The sequence below is a fragment of the Rhinichthys klamathensis genome, unplaced genomic scaffold, assembly GCF_029890125.1.
Source record: "Rhinichthys klamathensis goyatoka isolate OS25496 unplaced genomic scaffold, OSU_Roscu_1.1 h1tg000170l_1, whole genome shotgun sequence".
Taxonomy (NCBI): Eukaryota; Metazoa; Chordata; class Actinopteri; order Cypriniformes; family Leuciscidae; genus Rhinichthys; species Rhinichthys klamathensis.
Genome location: NW_026606701.1, coordinates 834,780 through 861,331, shown reverse-complemented (window position 1 = coordinate 861,331; position 26,552 = coordinate 834,780). Strand labels below are relative to the sequence as shown.

General features: G+C 39.0%; 1 protein-coding gene across 6 annotated transcripts in view; it reads right to left on the bottom strand.

Annotated features, from left to right (window-relative positions):
* Window positions 1–2,978: 2,978 nt before the first annotated feature.
* Window positions 2,979–26,552, bottom strand: part of nek1 (NIMA-related kinase 1) — a 33,397-nt gene continuing 9,823 nt past the window's right edge. For 3 of the 6 annotated variants that reach the window (XM_056259847.1, XM_056259849.1, XM_056259852.1), the window contains 23 exons: window positions 26,341–26,388; window positions 26,163–26,243; window positions 25,828–26,063; window positions 25,602–25,727; window positions 25,395–25,497; window positions 24,381–24,467; window positions 23,686–23,769; window positions 23,379–23,453; window positions 23,010–23,105; window positions 22,763–22,918; window positions 22,618–22,683; window positions 22,233–22,473; window positions 19,493–19,633; window positions 18,672–18,842; window positions 18,358–18,573; window positions 18,126–18,234; window positions 17,532–17,608; window positions 17,105–17,310; window positions 7,975–8,114; window positions 7,552–7,898; window positions 6,050–6,183; window positions 5,238–5,370; window positions 2,979–4,065 (listed from right to left, as the gene is read on the bottom strand). In XM_056259847.1, the coding sequence (XP_056115822.1) occupies window positions 4,052–4,065; window positions 5,238–5,370; window positions 6,050–6,183; window positions 7,552–7,898; window positions 7,975–8,114; window positions 17,105–17,310; window positions 17,532–17,608; window positions 18,126–18,234; window positions 18,358–18,573; window positions 18,672–18,842; window positions 19,493–19,633; window positions 22,233–22,473; window positions 22,618–22,683; window positions 22,763–22,918; window positions 23,010–23,105; window positions 23,379–23,453; window positions 23,686–23,769; window positions 24,381–24,467; window positions 25,395–25,497; window positions 25,602–25,727; window positions 25,828–26,063; window positions 26,163–26,243; window positions 26,341–26,388 (3,087 nt within the window). In that variant the 3' untranslated portion in view covers window positions 2,979–4,051. The remainder of the gene's footprint in view (window positions 4,066–5,237; window positions 5,371–6,049; window positions 6,184–7,551; window positions 7,899–7,974; window positions 8,115–17,104; window positions 17,311–17,531; window positions 17,609–18,125; window positions 18,235–18,357; window positions 18,574–18,671; window positions 18,843–19,492; window positions 19,634–22,232; window positions 22,474–22,617; window positions 22,684–22,762; window positions 22,919–23,009; window positions 23,106–23,378; window positions 23,454–23,685; window positions 23,770–24,380; window positions 24,468–25,394; window positions 25,498–25,601; window positions 25,728–25,827; window positions 26,064–26,162; window positions 26,244–26,340; window positions 26,389–26,552) is intronic. The other 3 variants (XM_056259848.1, XM_056259850.1, XM_056259851.1) reach the window with 3 other exon arrangements.

Genomic DNA, 26,552 nt, shown 5'->3' with positions numbered 1-26,552 from the left:
ATTTTAGTCATCATCTGGGGCCAGTTGCACCAACAGGGCTTACGCCTGGTCTTAAGGTAAGTAGGTCTTAACTCAACATTCTAAGTCCGACCTAATAGTTACGACCGTTGCACCATCCAGGCTTAAGTCCTCTTCTTGCTAAGACCAGGCGTAAATCTTACGCCTAGTCAGTAGCAGGCGTAAAGTCAAAATCTAGGCAAGTTTCTATAGTAACCACTTCATAACTCTGCAGTAAAGACATGGCGCGCCTTATACACAGACTTTACAATGAGCGGGCTATTAGACGGGAGAGAGTTATTAGGGACAGAAACAATCCATTGGAAATTTACAATGATGAGGAGCTGATTGAGAGGTTTCGATTCTGTCGGAGAGATATATATGAACCTGTAGAAGAGCTGTCACCCGACTTAGTTAGTTATTGCGTTTGATTGCTTGGCAGTCAGTGTGTGTCTGTGCTGACTGTACAACTCTATTAGTTTTCGTATCTTTATGTCGGTGAAATTTCCTTTCCTTTTTCTTTGATCCTCCATTGATACGGCTACAAGTTAACCAAAAAGCGTAAGATTGTTTACAACGTAACCCCAGCAACGCACGTTGCTAGGCAACCGCTATAGTTCCGTGGCCATTCACAGGAACGCGCATCGCTAAAACCAGGTGTAGTTATGCCTTGGCTTAAGTTTGGTTGGTGCAACAGACGTTAGGTCAACTCTAAAGACTGGTCTTAACTAAGACCTACTTAGCAGTTAGGACCAGGCTTAGTAAAGCCCTGTTGGTGCAACTGGCTCCTGATGTTTTACTACTATACTTTTTTCCTCAAAGATAAAGTCATTTACCAATACTACTACTATTTTTGAAAGAATTCTCTCTTTTGCAAGGTTGCATTTATTAAAAACTGTTTTCCGTTTGAAAATGTATTCCTGTGATGGCAAAGCTGAATTTTCAGCATCATTACTCCAGTATTCAATGTCACATGATCCTTCAGTAATCATTCTAATATGAGAAACTCGAGAATGATTTCCATTACACGAGAGTAGATGTTAAACCTCATGCTGATTTGTACTCGGCTTTCGCCAAGATAAGCACAAACTAAGACGTAGCTTTACAGTAACCTATGCTTCTCTCTCCATCTCTCCATCCATTTACACTTCTTTCCATACGGTGGTGTGACTCCCCTTCTGTCCGGCGTTAACGGCAGCAGTGTACTTGGCGCGTCAGCGCACGCGACGGCTGCAACTACAGGACCAGCACGACAACCGTCTGGATTGAACCGAGTAGGGGACATCTCTAGGGTCTTCAAGTGGGCACCTTCCGTCCTTAGTGTTTCGTTGACTAGCCCACGACACCTCAAGAGGGCTCGACAGTGACTCTGGCGTCCCAGAGTCACCCCCCTCCGTCCCCCACTCAACTCAGCCCAGCTTACTGACCTCTACATCCCTCCTGCTGCTGAGACCTAACCACAATCTCACAATCTCTCCGCAACCCGACCATACGCGCCAACCCGTTTGACTAAGGCTGTCGAGCCCCACTGTCTTCGTTAAAGTAGTTTCAGTGGCAACGGTTCCGTATGGCATACCACCTACCGCAAAACACAATATCTGCCCAACCACCCGTCATTCACGCAATATCCACAGGAACGTAATAACTGTAATTACTATGCAACCTATACAAATAAACCAACAGACTCTTCAAGTTTTCAAGAACTCTACGAAACCGTAGCGTGGCGGCCTGTACACAGCCAGCTAGAATCTTTCCGTCTCAACCACAGCCAGTTGCTGCTCCTTTCTGCAGCTTCAGATAAGTTCTTTACTGTGCGACGCAACTCTTGGCCGCTGAATCCGACGTCTCTGAGGAACCGGGTTGTAGAGTGTGCCACAAAACCTCGACAACCCACTTCCACTGGATAAACCTGGACTCTCCATCCTCACTGTTCTGCTTCAGTGGCCAGATGAGCATACCGCAGTTTCTTCCTCTCATATGCCTCATCTACCGCATCCTCCCATGGCACTGTTAACTCTATCAGTTGAACAATGCGTGCTGATCCAGACCACAAAACAATATCTGGTCGTAGGTTAGTGGTGGCAATCTCAGGTGGAAAAATAAGCCGCTGATCAAGATCAGCCAGCATTTTCCAGTCCCTAGCAGCTTCCAGTTGTCCTGGGCGAGAATTGGTTTTAACACCTTCTCTTGGTGGTTGCTCGCCTGGGCGGAGGAATATTGTCTTCTGTGTGAACATTTTCTGTTATTATCAATGTTGAAAACAGTTGTGCTGCCTAATATCTTTGTGGAAACCGTAGTAAGGGCTGGCGAAAGGTAGTGACGATTTTAGGGGCCCAAAGCAACAACCTGCACCGGGGCCCTGAATACCCCAGCTATGGCCATGACCGCAATACTTTGCTTTCTTCTGGATTCTTTGATGAATAGAAAGTTCAAAAGAAAAGAAACAGAAATCGTATGTAACATAATTAATGTCTTTAGTGTCACTTTTGGTCAGTTTTATGCATCCTTACTGAATAAACATATTAATTTCTTTCTGACCTCAAACTTTAACAGTAGTATACATCCACAAAAGAATTTGATAATACAATTATCTTGGTCAGAATGCACATCAATGAGTTCAGAAAGGCTTGATTTAAATGAAAGCAAACACTATGCGACTCAAGATATCTGGCAAAGATGCAACTTCTACACACACCCACAACAGTTTGTGGTTGTCTGAGAATGTACGGGTGTTCTGTGATAAGGGGAAACCCCTACGTGCTTGTGACAGCTGCACGGTTGCTGCTGACTGACAGCTCACCAGACTAATCAGGTTGAGGATTGGTAAAGAAAAGATAACTGAAAACAGATATTGGCAACTGATTTTAGCTCAGCTGTTTCACATCCAAAGCGAAGTGTTTTATTGCCAAATACCCACACACAGGCACATTCTTTGAAAAAAACAAAACAAGTTTATTTCAGTACAAAGATATATCCATGCAATCAAACAGTAATGCTTGCAACTTATTTAACAGTTGTCTGTACACTTTCAATTACCACATTCTGCCAGCAACTAAAACAAAGAGGCCATCTCAACACATCCTGCTGGAGGTGCATCTGCAAAGCATCCGCACAGCATTAACAAAAGCTCTTAAAGGGATAGTTCACTCCAAATTAAAATTCATTCTATGGAGAAAAACAGTTTAAACATACTTCAGAATACCTTCTTTTAAGAAAGAAAGTCATACAGGTATGAAATGACATGAGGGTGAGTAAATTATGACAGATTTTAGGATTAATTTTGGGGTGAACTATCTCGTTAATAAACAAGTGTGCTAATGCACTTCATATGCATAGTAACTCTCCCTAAATAACAGTTTTGTCAAGTCCTGAAATAATGCTTTAAGATTCACCAGTAAGAAATCCTAAAAGAGGCTAAATAATATTTGAGCATGTTATGAAAACATGTGAAAAGTATTAAAAAAAGGTTCAGAAAATTTGAGAAGACTGGTATTTTTAGACTATAAGTTCTGTTGTCTGAGGTAGACAGCTGGTTAAAACCCGCTGCCTGTTGTGTGCAAGCACCTGATATTGGGCAGATAATTGACCTCTGACCCCTGAACTAGACCTCCCTGGCCAGTCTAGAGCCTTAAAAAGCAGTTTCCATGGATTCAGCTGTCGTGAATACAGCAGGAGCAGCATTTTCACATGCAGTCTGTCATCAGCTAGGAGGACACACATGTACATCTCTGTCCGAGACTTATTACTTCTCGCCTGCTAACACTCGGCTACGCTTTGGTTAAATATAATTATCCACAGCACATTTATATGCACAAAATTTACAGAGAAGTGCTTCAGTTACTTGGGATATGGAAGTAGAACTACAGTCAACCGTGGACTCTAAACTGCCCATGCTTGAGTGGCCCATTTCCCCTTTTCCCCCTCTCTCTCTCTCTCTCTCTCTCACTCCCCGCTTCCCCCATAGCACCTCCTCGGCCTGTCAGAGTGCATCATGGGAACACTTCAGCCTGCCAGCAGATTGTCCAAGGCTGCCAACGGGACGGATGAATAACTTCTATTCATCATTATCTGAGAGAGAGCAAAAGAGAGGGGCAGAAGAGAAAGAAACAGAGGAACTGTTATAGGATAGTCAACTCACTTACGAGAAGAAAACTTCCAGGCTATATTCCTGATGTCAGAGGTCACATTAAAGTCCATAATCTGGAGTTAGCCCTGAACGCATAGTGTAAATGCCAGGAATACCCTCACATCAATCAGAGACTACTACATACACAAGCAGACACATGTATGCGCCTTAACCCAAATGATGTGACCTGACCCAAATGCCCTGGAACTGCTCAGAGACTTATTCAGCGCATCTTGTGCCGCAAACCTCTGCTGTACGGGCAGGCACTGCTTATATGAACAGTTCATCTATATCACTCCAACTCATTCTGTTTGGACTAGTGAAAGAACCACATGTATTAAGATCTGAAATGAGCAAATCATTCTGCTTTCTCACCTTTTTAAAAAAAATTTTGTTTACATAATATGTGTATTATGTTTTTAGTATTATTATTATTGTTATCAATTTATATATTCTTTTTGATAGGGAATAAAGTCTAGGGTATAAAAACAGTGGAAAATAATAACTGGGTGAGGTAGACGCTCACATACCTGTACACATATGTATATTGTTTTAGTATTGTTATTACTAATAAAAAAATATTTTGTTAGTGATAACAATAATTTAATAAACATATAATACAGGGATGGGCAACTTCGGTCCTGGAGGGTCACCGTCCTGCAGAGTTTAGCTCAAACCCTGATATATTACATTATTATTATTATTAATAATAAAAACAAATTATATTTATAATTTATATACATTTCATTTTTTATATATATTTTTTTTATTTCTGTCTTGTATCTGTAAGTCTAGGGATTACAACCAGTGAAAAAATAACGGAAGGGAAGGTATACATAAAATGTGTACACATTCAGACAGACAGTCTGAATAAAAACCAGTCAATGTGTCTCTTTATGAATGTGTGTTTATGCGTGTTCTCAGGGCATTCTCTAAAGTGCCTGAATTATGGCACTGAATGACATAATCGCCCTCTTCTTCTATACCCATCCATGTAATATTGCTCTATTTCTGCAAAGATCCGACTGAATTAACTAGTGCGTATGTAAGAACATCAGATCATGAAACGCTATACATGAATGGATCAGAGAGCGAGAATGTGTGTAAACACTACCTTCCTGGTAAGCTCCATCTGCCATCACCAAATGGAGGATTTTAGGATACAAGTGCTGGTGCTCAGTTCCCAGAATGCTTTGCACCATGCTGGAGCCCATTGCAATATTCTCATCTTCATCCTCATGAATCGCCTAAATAAACAAAGAAAATTCATACAAATAACAATCTTACACTGGATAAAGTCATGCAAACCGATTAAAGTCCTTAAAGGGATAATCCACCCAAAGATGAAATTCTTTCATCATTTATTCACTTTCATGCTGCTACAAACTTGTAAGACTTAATTTCTTCTGAGGCAAAAAAAAAAAATTATTTTGAAGAACACTTGGGTCCAAACAATATCCGATCCACAGAAAATCATATGCATGAGTAAATTATGACAGAATTTTCATTTTTAGGTGAACCAACCATTTCAGTTAAGAATTCTAAGGTCATTTTGACTAGTTTCTTCATTTTAGTTTTTTTGTTTGTTTTTGCAACTGGCAGCAAATTACTGCTGTTTATTACACTTCCAGTGTGACAAACCATATATAAAAAGCATCATAAGGCAGCACATTTAACATTCTTAAAGGTTAAGGATAACATCTGTATCTAATTCCCAGAATGAACCCCAAGGCTAAAAACTAAACTTAGATGAGTGTCCTCATCTAAGAAGTACATGGCTGCATTGTTATTGGTGGCGTTTGACCACTTAAAGACCTCTTAGATATGCAGAATTTCCGCAATGCATTCAACCGGGCACAAAACCACGGAATCTCACTGGAGACATGGTGAGAGTTGACATTTAATGCAAAAGGGAGGAACTCAGACCTTGATCTTGTTGTAGGCTTGGATGAAGTTCTCAAAGCCCATGGCCTGCTCTAGATGGAACCGCAGCTCCTCCAGACGACTGAAGATACTGTCCTGTTGCTCTAGGTCTTCATCGTCTTCTTCCTCGCTGCCATCTGCACTCATACCCATGCACAGGTATAAAGACATGCTATAATCTATCACTAAGTTCACACAGTGAGAGTGTACTGTTGTGGAACATTGGCTGGTACTATGCTGACCTATGTCAGTATTGAAAGTGTTATTTGCCAGTGTCACTCCACACACTGTAGTCATACAAAGTCAATCAATCACCAGATTTAATTAGCCAGAACAATATCTTTAGCTCAATAAATATTTGGTTTAATTTCTAGTGTGCTTAGCAACAAAGTTTTGAACGTGATATTTGATTGTGGTGTATTTAGGGTGCAGTTCTGTTGTGTTTGTGGATGCAGTCAGCAATTCTTCAGAGTTTTTATGGACATATTTGTGTTTGTGGATGGTGTCAACATCTGTAATGTGTTCATAGATGTGGTTAGCTGTTGTGTTGTGTTTGGGAACATGACAGGCCTTTGAGTTGCATTTGAAGATGTTGTCAGCTGTTGTCCTACTTTTGCGGATGCATTTGGCTGGTATGCACACTGCTGTGCTGTGTTAGTTATGTCTAGCTATTGTACTGTTTTAGTGGATATGGTTAGCTGTTGTTATGTGTTAGTGTTTGTATCTAGCAGTTGTGTGGTTTTAGAGTATATGGTTGGCTGTTGTGCTGTTTTATAGGATATGATTAGCTGTTGTGTCTAGTTGTTGAGCTGTGTTAGCAGTTGTGTCTAGCTGTTGTGCTGTTTTAACATATCTAGTTAGCTGTTGTGTTGTTTTAGCGGATATTGTTAGCCGTTGTGCTGTTTTAGAGTATATGGTTAGCTGTTGTGTCTAGTCATTGAGCAGTGTTAGCAGTTGTGTGGTTTTAGAGTATATGGTTAACTGTTGTGCTGTTTTATAGGATATGATTAGCTGTTGTGTCTAGTCATTGAGCAGTGTTAGCAGTTGTGTGGTTTTAGAGTATATGGTTAGCTGTTGTGCTGTTTTATAGGATATGGTTAGCTGTTGTGTCTAGTCATTGAGCAGTGTTAGCAGTTGTGTGGTTTTAGAGTATATGGTTAACTGCTCTGCTGCTTTAGAGGATAAGGTTAGCTGTTGAGTTGTTTTATCAGATACTGTTAGCTATCATGTAGATTAGTGGATATTGTTAGCTGTTGTGCTGTTTTAGCAGATATGGTTAGCTGTTGTGTCTAGCTGTATTGCTCTATTAGCGGTTATATCTAGCTGTTGTGCTGTTTGAATGGATATAGTTAGCCATTGTATTATATCAGTGGTTGTGTCAAGCTGTAACTCTGTGTTTCCGGATAAAGTTAGTTGTCCTGTTTTGGAGGATGTGTTCAGCCTTTGTGCTCTATTTGAGGATACACAGCTGTAGTTGTTTATGGATGCAGTCGTGATTGCATTACCCGACTGCCACTCCTCATTGAGCTGGCCTTCACTGCTGTTCTGCTCTTCATCTTCCTCAACCTCCATTCCATTAGTAACTGGCCCTCCTGGCTCTTCCTCACCATGGCTAACATCGTCCTCTTCCTCAGCCATTTTATTAAAACACTCCTCCTCTGGACTGCATTTGTCATCAACAGCACTGGCCAGCCCATTAAGCACAGTTGCCTCTTCATCAGCCGGGCTGCCATTGGATCCACCACCATCGTCCTCCTCTTCATCATCATCATCATCATCTTCACTGCGCTGCTCCTGGAGAAGCCTCTCCATAGATGCTCTGAGCTCCCTCAAATCTTCATCCTCATACACACTGAGACAGAGACAGTCATAAGTGAGGGTGTGTTTATGTAAGTAGGTACACATGCATTAAGTTTTGTGTGTCTTACTCCTCAGGTTCAGACTGCTCATCCGCTTTATCCTCCAGATCCTCAATCTCCAGGTTGTTGTTAGGAACGAGGGCACCTTCAGTTTCTGCAGCAACACTGAACACTTTACTGAGGTCTGGTAAGGAGCACGTCCTCAACATCTGATACAAAACACAAGTGATTTCCTACATCACAAACCAGATACCCACACAAGAAATTGAAAACAGAAACATTCATGTTCTTATGTAGCAAAAAAAAACTTTAGTGTACTATGTAACACTTCAAATGCAAAACTCCCTTCCCAGTCCACTCAGATTGTTTATTAAAAATAAGGTGCAAAAATGGCTCATCCTGCAATCTTCACGGTTGTGTCGTCATAGCCATGAACATGTAAAAATATGCACAAGTTCAAAATACTACTTCGTATCTAGGTGGTGCAGGAAGTTTATTCATGTGCTGTAGCACCTGTGTCCCTGCATAGACAGAAGGATCCTAATGTTAGAAACAAGCATTTGAAGCTTATTTTTAACAACATCCCTGATCGTTTCCGTCTGACCTTCACAGTTTGTGCAGCACATTTCAGTGTGGATTGTTTTGTGAACCTGTCACAATGCAATGCAGGCTTTGCAAAGAGGTTGTCATTGAATGATGAGGCAGAGCCAACTATATCACACCCAACAGCAAACCTAAACGATCTTACATGCGAAGAGGGCATTTACATAGAAGTCTTAAAGGCACAGTGGCAAAAAGTGTCCCATTTAAAGCTAAATTTCAAGATGAAAAGAAAAAGTGCATGATTGTTTTAGAAAGTTTATTTATTTATTTTTTAGAAAAATAGTTAATTATTATTATTTTTTTACATATGCATGGATAAATTGTTTAACATTTTTTAAAAAATCCTAGATTTTCCTTTCTTGTGTACTTAAACCCTTGTAAATGGATTCAAACAGGCACACAATCTAATTCCTAAATGACAACGATTCTCCTGTGTCTATTAAACCTCTGCCAAAAATCACACTGGAACATTCAGACCTGAGCGTGGCGCTGCCGCTGACCCAGAGAAAGAAGTTGTCATGCATATGTACGAAACAGCTTCACAAACAGTCTTTTCAACATACAGTATATTAATAATATAATAGTAAATAAATAATACTAAAATAACATCCTTCATTAATTAGAATTATGCAGAATATTTCTTTGAAAATTCCTACAGGCCTTTCTGGTTTATCACCTGGTATTTCTCATTTTACACCCCACTGTGTGATTTATTGATGACTTTAACACTTTTTTTTCCTGAGATGAAATAACAGTCAGTTCTTAAAGGGATCATTCACCCCCCAAAAAATAATTCTGTCATTAATTAGTCCACATTTTCTAAAGTGACGTGATCACTTTAAATGATGAACACATTTCATTTAGGGGTTTATTCACATATAAACATTAATGAGCGAACACAAACAGAAGCTCAACCGAACCTGCTTGACGTGTGAGAACTAACCTTGCGGAAGCTCAAATGTTTACCACAACTGATGTGTGAGTAGATGAATGTTTATATTTGAATAAATGCCTAAATTCAATCTGTTCATCCTATATAAAGCAATGGTGTCTCTTCAGAAAATTGTCACACTGGAACATTCAGATCTGCGCGTGGCGCGATCCAGAGAAAGCAGTACGAAACAGCTTCACAAACAGTCTTTTCAACATCACAGTATGGTTATTTCTGTTATAAATATTTAAATTATCACAGAAGTGCTGGGATAAAAGTTTACAGTTCAGATATAAACACTGATGTCTACTGTAGCGATCAAAATAGAGCAAATCACCTTTTGAAAGTAACTTGGCACTTCAAATAACAACTGTATCATTACATTGTTACGCCACTAGATGGGGACAAGTGTGTTAAAAATGTATTTGTCACTGCATCAGTCATTCACAAGATGAAAAAAAAAAAAATGTACGTAAAAAAATATGTGTCTCTTCTGAACAGCACAGTGGTCACCTATTGTTGTTTTTATTTGTGTTTTATAAATAAATAAATGAAATGAAAAACGCTGATTCATCCAGTAATGAAATAATATTAGTTAATGATGATTTCCACATTTACTAATACATTATTAAAACAAAAAGTTATATCTGTTAATATTATAAAATGGACCTGAGCTAACATGAACAGTTATATTTTTTAACAACTAATGCTAATAGAGATTAATAAATATACTGTAACAAATGTATTGCTAAATGCTTATTATTAGTTAATAAATGGTAAAGATCTTATTGTAAAGTGTTACCAAAAAACATTAACAATTGCAATGCCCAGCTTTAGAGATGCACCGATGTATTGGCCAATAGTCGGTATCAGCCGATAAAAGCAATTACTTTTACTATTGGCCAATTGTTTAAAAACAGCTGATGATCAAGGCCAATTATATCCTGTCAATCAAAAGGGGGTGGAAAAAATGTGTCAGACTGCAACTCATACTGTGTGTGAAGAAAATGTCTCATGTTGAATTTAGAGCTGATTTATGGTTGGATTTTTACCATTATAGCGAGGTTGTGTGTACACACTGCCGACACATTTATGTTCAAACACCATGTTAAAGTGAATTTAGCATAATAGGTCCCCTTCAGTATCTGCAGAAATCATGATGAATAATCGGCTATCGGTATCGTGCAGCTTTTTATCATGCAAGTTTTAGTTATAAGGGTCATAAAAAACTAACTTACGATTACTTTTGGTGCAACAGTCTAACATTATAAGTGGACTACAAATGTACAGAATACGGTTCAACTTGAATTGGAATAAAAAATGCACAAACACAGTCTCTAAGTCTCTAAGTTAAGACTCAGTAGGGACTTAAAATTGTCTCCACAGGGCAGAGGGCTTTAATATCGGTGGTCATCCATCTCAACTACAGTAGTCAGTACAGAGACGCACTGTGTTCTCACACTTGGACAGAAGAGAGGAGTGCTAAACTACTGAACAGACTGACAACCTGTACTGAGAAAGACAGCATTTAGTGTGTGTGTGTGTGTGTGTGATCTGCCTATCCAGTTGTCCAGAGGGCTGGGTGCAAGCAAGCCAAAAGGCCAAATGTGCGTGCGTGTTTGCGAAAGTGTGGGCATGGGTGTGAATGTTAATGTGCTTTTGTAAGGGCAAAGAAAATAATTTGTGTATGTGCGCCTGTGGGGTGGGCGAAAAAAAGTACACAGGCCAGCGCAAAGTCTTTTTGGTTTACTGGCACATCAAGGATGTGGAAGAATCGCATTAATAACGCTCCACTCAGGAACTCAAACACACACACAGCCGTCCTTCCAGCACAGTTTTTCCCCCAAGGCACATCCACACTCATACATATGTCTACCCCTGCATGCACACACCATTATGTGCACACAAACACAAATTTCAGTCTGTGGGAAAACAAATCACCGCAAACAAAAACTCTATGCGATACAAATCTGAGCTCCTCTATCATTCTGTGCTAAGTGCTATGCATTATCGAAGACTGCTGTTTCTCCTCCTATAGTGCCATCTCTTTCTTCCTTATAGTCTTTCTCTTGCTCTTCCCAGAGCTCTCTCGCCTTGTCTAGTGTTTCTAAGAGATTCTGCTCTAATCAGTGTGATGAATAGCAGCAGTGTGGTCCTCTGTAATAATCTCATATTTTTCAATTAAGAAAAACACACCGAGATTTCTTCACAGTCCTTTGCAGTGTTGTTATTGTAAACTAAAACTATTGTGGTAACACTTAACAATAAGGTCCCGTTAGATAACAAGAGTTAATGCATTAACTAACATTGACTAACAATGAGCAATACATTTGTTATAGTATTATTTATTAATATTTGTCATTGTTAGATAATAAAAATACAACTGCTCATTGTTAGCTCAGGTTCATTAAATAATATTAACAGACACACAACTTTTGATTTTAATAATGTATTATTAAATGTTGACCTTAACATCAACTAAAATTAATAAATCGTTAATAATAATAACTAAATAATTTTTCATTGTTACTTTATGTTAGCTTATGTAGTTAACTAATGGAACCTTATTGAAGTGTTCCCAAAATAGTTTTCTGTGACTGAAACAAAACTGATGTAAAATAAAATATAAACATTAGATGAAAAACTTACTGACATAAGTTGAAGTACCAAAAACAATAAAATGGAAAAAAGATGTATAGAAATAAATAAACAAAAAATGCCAAAAGCACATCAAATTACTAAAACCTAAACTAAAATTAAAATGAAAACTGAAAATACAAAAATAAAAGCAAATTCAAATAAAAATATTAATTAATAATATAATAGTAAATTAATAATACTAAAATAACATCCTTCATTAATTAGAATTATGCAGAATTTTTCTTAGAAAATTCCTACAGACCTTTCTGGTTTATCACCTGGTATTTCTCATTTTACACCAAAAAGCTCTCAGATTTCATCAAAAAGATCTTCATTTGTGGTCCGAAGACGAACGAAAGTCTTACGGGTTTAGAATGACATGAGGGTGAGTAATTAATATGAAGGTAAATCAGTAGCTAAACTCGAGAGCACGTAGATGTGAATTTGAGAACTTGTACAATACATATTCGTACTTGTATGTGAACATTTACACTCACAGCTCCAATGTGAAAACCTGTAAAATAAAAATCTGAACTTGAACGCTGAGATTTGCACTCACAGACAATAGTCACAAACCTGTATTCTGAATTTGAAGCTGCAGACAAGCAGTCACAAATGTGTAAAATGCCATTCACAGAAATACAATGACAGTCACAAACATGTAAAATATATTTGCACTTCTTCTAACATTCAAATTCGCAGTACAACCTCAAATTGGCACTTGCAACTTCTCAAATCTGTCACTGCAAGTTCAAATTTCGCGCCTTGACTTTTGCTACTCTTTTCGCGATATATGAGGTGCAAAACTGATTTGTGCACTTGTAACTCAGTGGCGGTGAGAGCGGAAGGGGGGCGGGAGCGGGGGTGTTCGAAGGAGCCGTTTTATTGGTTGGGGCCTAGCCAATTAAATGGGACTTCTATTGTATGCGATGATGTCACGAAACCCGCCTCCTCGTGGATGTTCTGAAACGCTAACATGGCTTAATGCATTAGACTGATTCAAAAGACATAAATGATATTATCAAACTTAGTGATATTAACACCATACTAATAATGCATACTACAGAAAAGCAGATGAGCACAGAATATGACGAAAGAACGCAAATTTGTGTTCAGTGCAAATAAACCAGCTGCCTGTGTTTTATTAATAATGTATAACGAATTTATATATATATATATATATATATATATATATATATATATATAACTGTTGGTCCATTAAGCCTCATTAAGCGTTTTCTTGGTTTTCTATGAGAGGAAAATGCTTAACGTACAATTAAACGAGTTGCGTTCATTTTCTGCTCAATTGCTTTTCTGTATGCTTTATTTATGGTGTTTCCTGAGTTTGGTCTTTTAATACCACTGTCTTAAGTTAACGTGTTGCGTTCATATTCTGTGCTCATCTGCTTTTCTGTAGTATGCGTTATTGTGTTTACTAAGTTTGATAATATAATTTATATCTTTTAAATTAGTCTAATGCAGGGTTTCTCAACCTTTTGCCTACTGCGACCCACTTTTCTTTTGTATGCCAGTCATATGACCCACTAAATAAATCAATAACTGAAATGCCTCTTTAGATCTAGGCTACACCGTAGGCCTATATGCTTATTATATTTAATGATCATCACGAAAACACACAAACATTTTCAATAATTAGGCAGACTATGAGGCAAACTGATTTTTTTACTCACGTTAATGTGATAGCCTACTTGAGACTGCCGCTCTGAAATGATCATATCCAGACGCAGTGGAATTTGGAAAAGTGTGACTCACTACGAGTCGCACACAAATAACTGTTGTCAGCCTATTCCTCCTTTTTGTTTTCGTTGCAGTCACTGTTGAAAATCCCGACTCACAAAGATAGCTAGTGCTAAATGGGAAGAGAAACTTCGTTGCACAATCTGCGAGTTGTGGATATTCATTTCTGGTTTGAATCCAAGCAATGAAAATAGCCTACGATTCGTTGGAGGATCGGCTATACGTTTACATGCACAACTTTTGTTTCAATCGGACTGAATTCAATCCGATTAATGAATCTGAATGTAGTGTTTACATGAACGCTAAACGTGATCAGGTTAATGTGCGCGTTTATATGTCACAAGATTCAAGTCGAATTATATTTTTTTGACATGCGCACACTGCACGAATATACGGAGTTTCCTGCTGTTTGCGCATACTAACTATTCTCTTACATTGGTTCTCTATTTGTTTTAAACAGCAGACTTAATATTTATCCAATGCTGGTCATAATTTGGAGACAATGAGCATGAACCGCTGTGCCGTGCCCGTGCTGCTTATTTATCACGCAGTAAAAATGCCCAGCACCCAAATCCAGTCGTCTGTGAATGAGAGTCTGAAACAAGGACTGGTGGGACGTTGTCCTGCTCCACTTCACAGATGCTGAGTGAAAGGAGAATTTTAGAATGATGGTACGCTCATTTATACGACACTTTACTCAAAAGGAAGAACAGCTCGTTCAGCGCATCATACATCATTATGCTATGCGCAGTCCTTTCAGTTTCGGTTTTCAATCCGATCAAGTGTTTACATGTCCTCCCAGTTGGATTAGAAAAGGAATAAACCACCCCTTTCAATCGAATTTAAAATTTATTTCGGATCGAGCTCAATCGGATCGATTAAGGAGTTTACATGAAGGCTTTTTAGTCCGATTGAACCGTCAATGCGTTTACTAATGGATTATTTGGATTTGGTTGCATGTAAACGTAGCCTGTTGCAATGAGCCTTTTGTGAAGCCCACTTATTGGCTGTGCCGGTTAACACAGAGAAAGTCTTGCGACCCCCTATAGAACGAACAACGACCCACTGGTTGAGAAACACTGGTCTAATGCATTAAGCCATGTTAGCGTTTCAGAACATCCACGAGGAGGCGGGTTTCGTGACATCATCGCGTACAATAGAAGTCCCATTTAATTGGCTAGGCCCCAACCAATAAAACGGCTCCTTCGAACACCCCCGCTCCCGCCCCCCTTCCGCTCTCACCGCCACTGAGTTACAAGTGCACAAATCAGTTTTCCACCTCATATATCGCGAAAAGAGTAGCAAAAGTCAAGGCGTGAAATTTGAACTTGCAGTGACAGATTTGAGAAGTTGCAAGTGCAAACTTGAGGTTGTACTGCGAATTTGAATGTTAGAAGAAGTGCAAATATTTTTTACATGTTTGTGACTGTCATTGTATTTCTGTGAATGGCATTTTACACATTTGTGACTGCTTGTCTGCAGCTTCAGATTCAGAATACAGGTTTGTGACTATTGTCTGTGAGTGCAAATCTCAGCGTTCAAGTTCAGATTTTTATTTTACAGGTTTTCACATCGGAGCTGTGAGTGTAAATGTTCACATACAAGTACGAATATTTATTGTACAAGTTCTCAAATTCACATCTACGTGCTCTCGAGTTTAGCTACTGATTTACCTTCATAAATTAATGAAAGAATTTTCATTTTTGGGTGAACTATCCCTTTAACACCACTAATTCGTAAATGCCAACAACCCAACCACAATGCTCCACTCTCCAGGTCTGTAAACTTTCTTGAACCAACCAACCATCTGCCCCCTTGACCCTATTCCCTCCCTTTTTTACAAGATCATATGTGATTTTAGAACAGATCACTCAGCACTCAGTTAGGTTTTAAGAGCTGGTATTCACAGGCCTGGTATCTGTCACTGAAGCCCTGCAGCTGGTAGGAGCATCTTCAAGATCATCCGTCTTCCTTTGGCTGGACTTGTCTGCAGGATTTTACACTACCAAATATTTCTGTCTACTCAATATGGGTAGGAACTGGGCTGGTTTGAGTCCTACCTCACAAGGAGATCTTGGAGGAGAGTGTGTCATGTCAGCTAACTGATGGGGTACCTCAGGGTTCGGTGCTCGGCCACCACCTCTTCTTGACACAATATCGTTATGAATCTCAGCCTGCCCAATAGACATCTCAGCCTGGATTAATGAAAACCACTTCGAACTCAACTTAAAATCCTTGTCTACCTATCCAGGAACCTGGGAATACCTTTGCAATATTGTCCTTGAAGTTCATTTGCTCGTCAAAGCCCACTTTTTTGCAGATTTGCAAGATCAGGAAAATCAGACACATAATATCTGAGCATACTCTTTGTCCAGGAACGTCATTTCCAGACTGTACTGCTTTTAGCTGACTTTAATGCATGTGCATTCAAACCTCTCCGAATGATTCAGCATGCAGCGGCACATTTGGTCTTCAATGAACCCAAGAGAGTGGACATTAAGCCTCTCTTTGTTTCACTTCACTGCGGCCAGTTGCTGCCCTCATCAAGTTCAAGGCACTGAGGCTTGCACACAGAAAAGTCACTGTATCTGCACCCTTCTAACTACACTCACTTGAAAATGTATATTACCTCCAGAAATCAGTGGTCAGTACATCTGTTACTCACCTACATTTCTGTACACTATACAACATTTGCCTGGATTTTTGCCCCAATTCAAAGACTGGACGTGCTGACGCTAGTTGCCAAAAGTCAAAGCCTTTCTGCTAATTTTTGGTAGTCAAACTTGACAGATTTCAAAGGAAATGACGGAGTGTATGATGGGCACAGATTTGGTATTTTTTTGGTTTAAGATTATGATTCCATCTAGTCAGAGGATATAAAACATATATGATATTTTAGGCTGATTTTAGAACACATTGTTTACATTTGTTATGTGTCTCTGAGCAAAGAAGCAAGTTTCTGCATGAGTTTGTTGTGTTCGGAAAGTCTGATTGATTGTTCAGTGTGTGATGCCCTGTTTTTCTCTGTAACCAATTGCAAAGTGGACAAGTGTATGATTCCTAGTGTTTTTAAAATCTGTTCAGATTTTAAACTTTGTGCAGTGTATTCCAGCCTTCAGTACTTGAAGATTTGGACAGAGTTTAGCTTTACTGTTTTGCAGTCTGAACTAACATGTGAGAGAAAGAAAACAGATAAGATTGTATGACAAAATGCCACACACTGAGACCCACACACAAGTACAGTGAGGTTCCAATTGGGATGCTCACCTTTGGGTTATTTGCATCAAAGAGGCCAGTGGAGAGGCCGATGAGGAGAGCGTCGTCATGGTGGCGGGAACGCAGAGGAGAGACGGAGCGGGAACGCGAGGCAACGGAGGAAGAGGCCTCCAATGAGGATTGGGCAGACAGGATGGCCAATGCTACTGTGCGTCTGTGAGCTGGACTACAACTTAGCTTCACAAACAGAGACTCATCTATTTGAAAAAGAAAGAAAGAGGTAAATAAAAACTTTATTTGGTTCTTGTTTTTGACAGTGGAGCTGCATTTAAACAGGCCTTCTTTAAGCTTCTGTGGTTTAACATTGTTTAAAGGTACATTTTAAAAGTGTAAAGTGGAAGCCGGGAGCTCTTTGGTCCATAATGAGACATGCTTGTGTGAGAGGGAGATAAGGTGTCTAACATTGCATTGAGACTACCTGCAGGTTCAGGATGTTTCTCCTCTCTATGCGGTATCTCTGAGCATTCTGCTTGTGTTACTCTGCCCTCTGCTGGCCTAAGATAAAAAAAAACAATGATTAAAAGATAGTTTATCCAAATTATGAAAATTCTGTTATTATGTTTACTACTGTTCAAAGGTTTGGAGTTTGAAATGTTTCTTGAGCACCAAATCATGGGACACTGAAGACTGGAGTAATGGCTGCTGAAAATTCAGTTTTATCATCACAGTAATAAGCAAGGCCTTTTTATTGGATTGTATACAGATCACACAGGAAAGCACATGGCAAAGAGGGGAGTGGGATTGGCAAGGACTTTGAGCTGGGAATCATACTCGGGCCGTTGGAGGCATAGTTGCGCTATATTCAATACAATATTGTTATTTTTATATATAATATATACAATTATTTTTACTCTATTTTTGATCAAATAAATGGAGCCTTGGTGAGCATAAGAAACTTCTTTCAAAAACATTTTTTAAAAATCTTACCAATCCCAAACATTTGAATGGTAGTGTGTGTTCCAAACCTTTGTGTTGTTACTGTAAGATTTCATTTCAGAAAAAAAATGCTTACAGAGAAACTGGAGTGTCATTTGTCCATGCCTGGATTACTTCTGTTGGAGGCTGTTGTGAGGTTTTCTGTGTGACTTCATCCAGAACTACTGACTCAATATCATCCACCACTGGAAGGACAGAGAAATGTGATTTTGTAAAAAAACATTAAATGCAAAATACAAAATTTAAATCTCAGAAAATGGGCTACGTAGCTATGTCTAATGCAGTCATATTCAGTGTAGTATTCTCACCCTCTGCCTCACTTTCTCCAGATTGAGACTTTTCTATCTCCTCTGGTGTTGGGGGGATTAGTTCCTGACTTTTAACCTCTGCGATGATTGGCACTGTCTCCTGACATGTCACTTCTTGTTTGGTATGGCCACTGACAAGCTGGCAGTGTTGAGGGAGAGGCACTTGTATGGCTTCATTAGTGGCATCTGACGCCTCTTCAAAGGGATTAAGGCTTTCTGATAAAAAGACACAGAATTACAGGATTAACAGGAAGCTATTGTCAGTAAGACTGAGCACGTCATGAGAGCAAAAAACACACAGATTAAAGACTCACCAGTCAGTGTGTGGTCACAGGTGCTGGCAGGATCTAGTTTCTGAGTAAAGGACTGGAGCTCTGCCTCTTCCAACGCCTTCAGAACCTTGGAGTCTGGACTCTGCGCCCAAGCCTTCCTTAGCCCCTCCCCCTCCCAAGCATCCATGCAAATGACTTCACCGACTGTTTTCTCTGAAACAAGTAAAAAAATTGATTTTACTGCATATAAATAAGACACCTATTTTACAGTATACAACTGATGTTTGGCTTTTCAAAGAAAGAAGAATAGAGATCTAAAACATAACCTAAAGCTCTGTTTGTTATTAAGCCGGTTGCTATAGAGTCGCTGAAGTCCCAGTGCATGTACTGTATTACAACACACCCTCCATGGTTACAAAACAAAACGCTCTGCAGTACATAATCTATTCACTCTGGAAATACTAGGGATGTGTACAAATAATTGACTAGTCTTATTCTGCATCTAGTCGACTAGCAAAAACACTTTTCAAATTGACATCATAGCCTGCTGTAGCCACCAATTTCCCATTGAAGCTCACCTAGATTTTTGTCTTCATAACGGAATACATCGGATGGCACTAAAAATATGTGATGCTGATGTAATGAGAGCTGATGGCGTGTGCTTTCAGATGCATCCAAGTGCTGCAATATTTTGATTTTTGTTGGTACATTCGCTTCTCATTAGTCATGCAAATGCAAAGTGATACAATAAAGAGTTTTTCACCATTGTTCTATTTTTCAGCAAATACTAAATGACAAATTGATAAATTATTTGTCAAACAGTTCAGCTGTAAAACCTAGAGAATCTCGAGGAGAAAGTTGACCTGCTAGTTGACTTGCTGTTGTAAGGCAGGTTTCTTCCAGTGTCTGCTGAGCCACAGACAGAAGAGGTGCACCATCAGTCTGCCATTTCTTCCTGTCTCCACTAGTGGGAGAATTCGTCTCTGGAGATGCCACCTGAGAAACTGAGATAGGACAACAGAGGAAAAATCTAAGAAGAATGTGTGTTGTGCTCATATGAAATGAATCTCTAAAATAGGGGTCGGCAATTGGCTTACGGAGGTGTATAATCACTGGCACATGACAATAGCTAAAATTCTATGTATTTCATTAAAACTTTTAACTTGCATATGGACGTACAGTACTGCGCAAAAGTCTTAGGCACATTAGTATTTAAAAAAAAAAAAGGCTTTAAAGGGGCTATGTGTAGGTTTTTACTTAAAAAAATCTTTAAGATAGAGTCTTCATTTGTACATTTATGAGCCAACCTAATGTAATAGAAAGAATGACACCTTGACTGTCCACCACGCTTGCCTCTATCAGCCTGTTGGCTCAATTGTGTGTGGAGGAGTCGGGTCCGAGTTGGCGCGAAAATTCACAAAATGTGACGTCATGCGCGTTCTCGTCTACTTGGGCTTACATATGTACGGAAGCCATTAGTAAGCAGCGGCAATCGCTAGCAGTAGTGTTTCAAATGGACTCTGCGGACGGAAAGAAGCTACCAGCCTTCCAACACAATCCAGATACCCACGGAAACTCCTCGTAAGACTGGCTGCAGTTTCTCTAACGCCCACTGGTGTCAGTAACGGTAAGAAATTTCAGAAATTCCACAATACTCCTTTAAGCCAGTTATTTATATATTTTGCTGTAGTGTGTCAGAAGGAAATATCAGTTTACGTTTCCAAACATTCCTTTTGCCATTAATTGAAATAATCCAGTAATCCAGATTTTTGTATGCACAAGGGCCCTCATTTATCATTCTTGCGTAGAAACGGGCGTATATGTTGGCGTAAGATTATGCTTACACTCCTCTCACCGCCTGATTTATGAAGCTGTGCGTACCTTTGAAATCCAGGTGTACGCAATACCTGCCCTTGATAAATCCCGCGGCTGAAAACGATCGTCATTAGAATAACACGCCCCTATATATTCAAGTCTCCGCTTCCCACACGCCCTCATTTTACGCCATGGACACACGGAAGACGGCAAAGAAGAGAAACTTCTCTGACGTGGAGCCGAAATTGACCTATCACAATGCAATATTTTACAGCACGTCTTTTGAATTAGCATTCAATTTCGAATCACGTTACATGTATTGGGGTGTACAATAGTGATGATGATGATGTGATGTGGAGTACCATTCATTCACATTAATAATTGTATGACAATTTGTAATATTCTTATTATTATTAGTATGATTTGTATTATTAATGACGCTTATTGTTATTTAGAAGAAGAATGTCATTATTATTATTTGTATTATTATTATTATTTAAAAGAAGAAGAATGTATTTTTTATTATTTTGTCAGTCTGAATTATTTTTTGGTCATGAAAGCCTTTCGTTACCGAACCCAGTCCGTGCGCACCTGCCGGGCCTAACCCTGAAACGTCAGGGTAAAGCGCACAGGCTCGCAACTGAAGGAATACATATGCTTACAAATCAAATGCTTTGGTAAAGTCACACAAATTAAACATTGAAGTCCATGTTGCACAAAAATAAACACTGAAGTTTATAATTACTATGTTGTTGTTGTTTTGTTTTACAGTGGGTCATAATATATAATATCTTTTAGTTTGTCAGTGCATTTTGTGGTGTTAGGAAAATTGTTTTTCTGCGCATTTCCGCACTAACTCAAAACGTGCGTACATGTACACCACCTCCTGAGCTGGCGTAGGATTTGAGCGTGCCGTACGCCAACGTTCATATTGATATATCTCAAAGTCACCGTGGTTTTGGGTGTACGCCAGGTGTACGCTGGAAATTTGGTGTACGCACTTTTGATAAATGAGGGCCAAGGAGTCTGGTAATGCTCCACACGGAGATCTGATCTCAACATCATCGAGTCCATCTGGGATTACATGAAGAAACAGAAAAAACTGAGACTGACTAAATACAGAAGAACAGTGGCAACGTCTCCAAGACACCAAGAAAGTGTCACAGTACTGTATATTTTGAGGTAATCATTCCTCAGTCACACAGTCTGTTTTATCAAGTTAGGAGCTGTAAATACTATAACTGTGAGATCCTAATCTGCGCTAGCGCAGTCCCGACAAACCATTTGCGTGCTTAAATATTGTAAAAGGTCAAAAGTCTCAATTATCATTGTAAAAAGTATTAAATTTGGTGATGGGAAAATTAAACTTCAAAAAGCTATGGTTTAATTAAATAAATGTGCTGCACATTTCAAAGTAAAATTACAATTTTATTCGAGCTCTAATTCATATGTTGTGGTATATTGGTACATAAACCAATTTCAAACATATGTGTGTATACTGAATAAAACACATATTGAGCATTTTAAACTTTAAATGAGCATTTTATACAGTTACCCCATTTAGCTGATAAGCAAAGTCTGTAGCCTGTTTAATTAAGTAAAATGTAAATGTGTGCCTCTACCTGATTATATAGGATTGTTCTGTATGGAGATCCACAGTATATTTGATTAGGTCTTAAAATGTCTTTCTAAAAAAAAAAATACCCTACCCTATAAACAAACTTAATTATAGACGTGTTTCACAGGCATAATAATAAAAACATAGTGATAAAATTGTTGTGTTTATACCTGCCAGAGATGCACAGGTCTCCTCCAGAGTTTGTTCAGCTACAGACATTAAGGGTGGAGCTACAGCTTCCCATTTTCTCCTATCACCAGCTGTGGGTGGCCTTTCCTCTGTGACTGAAGGCTGGATTGGTTGAGGAGTGGGGCATGGTGCACTGCTGCAAGGTGTGGGATCTTTCTCAGCATCATTCTCAGTGGTCTGGACCTTCTGATTGAGTCTGCGTAGAATCTCCTTCTTGTCACTCTAAAAATAATAATAATAACAATCTATATATATATATATATAAAATAAAAAGAAACTTTGAAATACAGTGTTCATTGGCAATTATTCAATAAATAGCTCTCTCAAATTAATAGTACTTCTCACATACAATTACACATTTCCCACCTGTACACCTGATGTTTCTGCTTTAAGGGAGTCCTCTTTCATAGGAGAACTCTGCCCTGATGAAATCTACCAACAACAAAAAAAGGCAAATAACCATGAGATAGCTGTTCTAGCAAATAAAAGAAGAAGTGTGATGATGACTGACCGCGCCCACGTCCTTCAGAGCAGCAGTCATGGAGATGGCTGGAGTGATGGGTCTAGAGGAGGGTGTGGCTTTGGAAGCAGCTTCCTGAGGGGTGGAGTCAGGTGTCTGAGCGGGAGCGGCTCCAACAGCAGCCTTCACTCCCCGTGCAACAAGCTGCTTTGTCACAAAAGGGAAGGCAGAACACAACACATAAGAGACGGATGAGCAGAGATGAGAAAGAAAAAGATTAGGAAAGAAAATGACATACGTGCTCCTCCCACGCTTTCTTCTCTCTCTCGTATGCTTCTCTTCTCTTCTTTTCCAACTGTTCTTTAAGTACAGCAGCACGAGCCTTTGACTGGGCCTTGCAGTAAAACAGTGTTATTGTGAAATAGTATTACAATTTAAAATAACATATTTTGTGTATTTTGATCAAATAAATTCAGCCTTGGTGAGTAAAAGAGACTTCTTTCAAATAAAAAAAATAAATAAATCTTACCGACCCCAATCTTTTGAACAGTAGAGTATGTCATTCAGTTTTTTAATTCTAAATATTATGCTGATAACATAATTTGAAATATATATATATATATATACTGTATATATATTTATTTTTTTTCTAATTAAAATGTATAACCTTCAAAGCCTCAATCTTCTTCCTCCTGAGCACTGCTTCTTCACATGACTCCTGACTGTCTGAGTCACTGTCATACTGAGAGAGATGGACCAAAAATTACAAAAATGCTAAAAACAAAATATAATAATGTATAAAAGCACTGAATCTGATGGGAATATATAATATTAAACATTAATATGGGTATTAGAAAGAGTATACAACCATACTGTATAATGATACAGCTGACATGTCAATAAATCTACAGTCGAAAGAAATGTCAAACATACTGTACAAAGAAATGTATGTGTGTATATGTGGGTGTATCTACCTTTTCTCCTCTGAGGCGAGCTTTGATCTGCTGACGCTCATTAAAGTTCTGTAGTCTTATCTGTCGCAATCTCGTCAAGTACTCCTGAGGAACACACAGAATGCGAATCATCTATCTCTTTGTTCTTTTCCCATTGTCTCCTTCCAACAAATATGTACACACAAGAATATGGACAAGTCACATAATGTACATGAATTGGTGAAATATACTGGAAAATAAAAACAACATTAAACATTCAAGCTGTAATGTGGGAAATACTAGAGGTGAGCAGTTACAGCAGAAATCATATTTATTGAATCCATAAAAAAATGAAACCATAAAAAGCAGCGGTTAGATGGTCTTCAGCTGGAATCCTGAAGTTACACACATACCTCTTTAAAAGTAGTAAAAATAATGAAGGATCCAAAACAAGGGGTGCTGAAGCAGAATAACATCATCAAACAAAAACATAGATACAAACCAAATGGGTAATTCTGAAGGAATGTGGACAAAATTAAATGATAAACTGGAGGATTTCAGGGTGGGTCATGCTCACATACACAAACACACTGTGCAGGGACTGGACAACAAATGCTGGTGAGCAGCTGCAGCAACTTCAGCTGGATACAACAACTTAAAATAAGGAACCGAGCAATGAGGGGTTCAAGTGATGTGATGAGTGAGGAGCACTGATTGGTCCCAGACAGGACTCCTACCTCCTCCTCTTTGTTTACTTGTGGTCTCCTGCATCGGGAGGAGTTTGTCCAGCTTGCAAAGATGGCAGCCAGGTTTTGTCGAGCCCCCTATTCACCCATTGGTTAAACCGATATTACAAAAGCCACATAATTTTATGGAATATCAATCCCATCACTGACTTCAACACCCAAACATTCTGAAGTAATCAAGATTTTCAACATTTAATTTCCCTAGACTAAGCCACTAAACGGGGAGTTAAAGAAATGTTTCAGGTTCATTACATCAACAAAAAACAAAAATGGTCAGTTTCTTTTATGAAGCAAAAACTCATTTCTCATTCTTTTTGAGGTTGGAATACGTAGGTGGATGAACATCTGGTTATGTGTGAGCAACATAATAATACCTGTGCCCTGTTCTGGTCTCTGTTGGATGTATTATGCAAATGTCACTGGGTTTACCAGCGGTACCTGGTCAAGTTCAAATATTTTCTTTGTTAACATGTATAAATGTTTAAGTCTCATTGCTATACTTTTGAAACCGTGTGTATTTGGATGTTTATAGCCTGCCATTATGTATTTACATTGCAGTTATAAGCCATTTACAATTATTGTGTAGTGACATAATTTCTTCCATATTGTGATGTACATCAGAGAGAAACGGATTATTGCAAGGAGTAGGATAGAGGCAGATCTGAATGTGAACTTGCATTCGATTGCAAAAAGGGGTGGGTTTAAGCAGACTAAATGATTGGAGAAGTGTCACATGTCACCAGAAAGAAGTCTGTTGTTTTACTGGAAGATCAGTTTAAGGCATTTTGAATAAAAATTGTGGTCAAATAAAAAAAATGTATTCATTGATGAACCGTTCACAATAAGTTCAATGAGATGCCTTTAGAAAATAGATTGGGTGAATATTAATTCAAGAGTCAAAATGATTTTCAGTGAGAATTGACATTCTGCCACAAACAGTGTTGATAAAGTACAGAACCCAGATCATTCCTTTAACCAGAAGAGATCGAGGTAAAAGACTCGTACCAGCTGTCCTTCCGCACGGACTTTATTCAGCATGGCTTCTCTTTTCCTCTGTAGAAACTCTTCCACCTGCTTATGCCTCTCTGCCGCCAGCTGACCTCGAAACCTACAGACAAGATAAAAGTAGATAAAAGATAAAAAAAACTCTATTTGACAGATGTGAAGGCAGACTGAATATCTGACAGACATTACTAATGAGAAACAGCTGACCTATTGGCATAGTCGTTCTTTGAAATCTGCTCGTTATGGAAACTTGTTTTACGTGGTTCTTTCCTGATCACACCCTTAACAGGGATGCCGGCATGACCATTCAGAGTCCCTGAGTCTGTAGCAATCCTTTAATGATAACAACATATGAAATATAGTTGCATGTTAAATTAATAATTCTTAAAAGAGAAAACAAAAATACAAAAACAGTGTCATTCATCTCATTCACCTGCCATTGTCCCCTGAAGCTCCTTCTCCAGCACCATCTTTAAGTGTAGGTTTGGATGTTTTTTCAGCTGCTGGGTGGATGTGGTCACATGGTGCTCTACTTGGAGCTAAAGGAGGAGCACAAGAAGGAATAGGGGTGGGGCCAAAGTGATAAGGTGTGGCAGGGGTGGGACCAAGCACAGGGGAGGGGCCTATTCCAGGGGAATGTGGTGCTCCAATGCCACCACCTCCAAAAAACTGTGCAAAAGAAAGCATAGAAAGAGAAACAGTAAGAGTGACAACTACATTAGCAGCTTTTATCGACTGATCTGTTGCAGACAAGGAAGACCATTGTACCTTTCGCTCAGGACTGCTGCCTCCACTAGAGCTGAGCACATGTCTCCAGCCCTGCTCCCGAGCCCGGTTGATTCGGTTCAGCTGAGATGAAAAAGGTCAATTTTAACACAAACAAATCAAACCAACATCAATTTATTGTAAATAATAACCATTTGCAGATGGGCACTTATCAGTTCACCTTTTCTCTTTCAAATCTCTTCATCTGTGCAGCCTTCAGTAACAACATCTACAGAGAGGAACACAATTACTGAGGGTAACTGACTCAATTAAGAGTCTTTTAAATGTCTTTCTACCCAAGAGACATATTACAAATAGCATCCATCCATCCATCAAACGAAACCAGAGCAGCCATCTGCTGAACTTGATGTGACCTCATTCAATCAATAATGC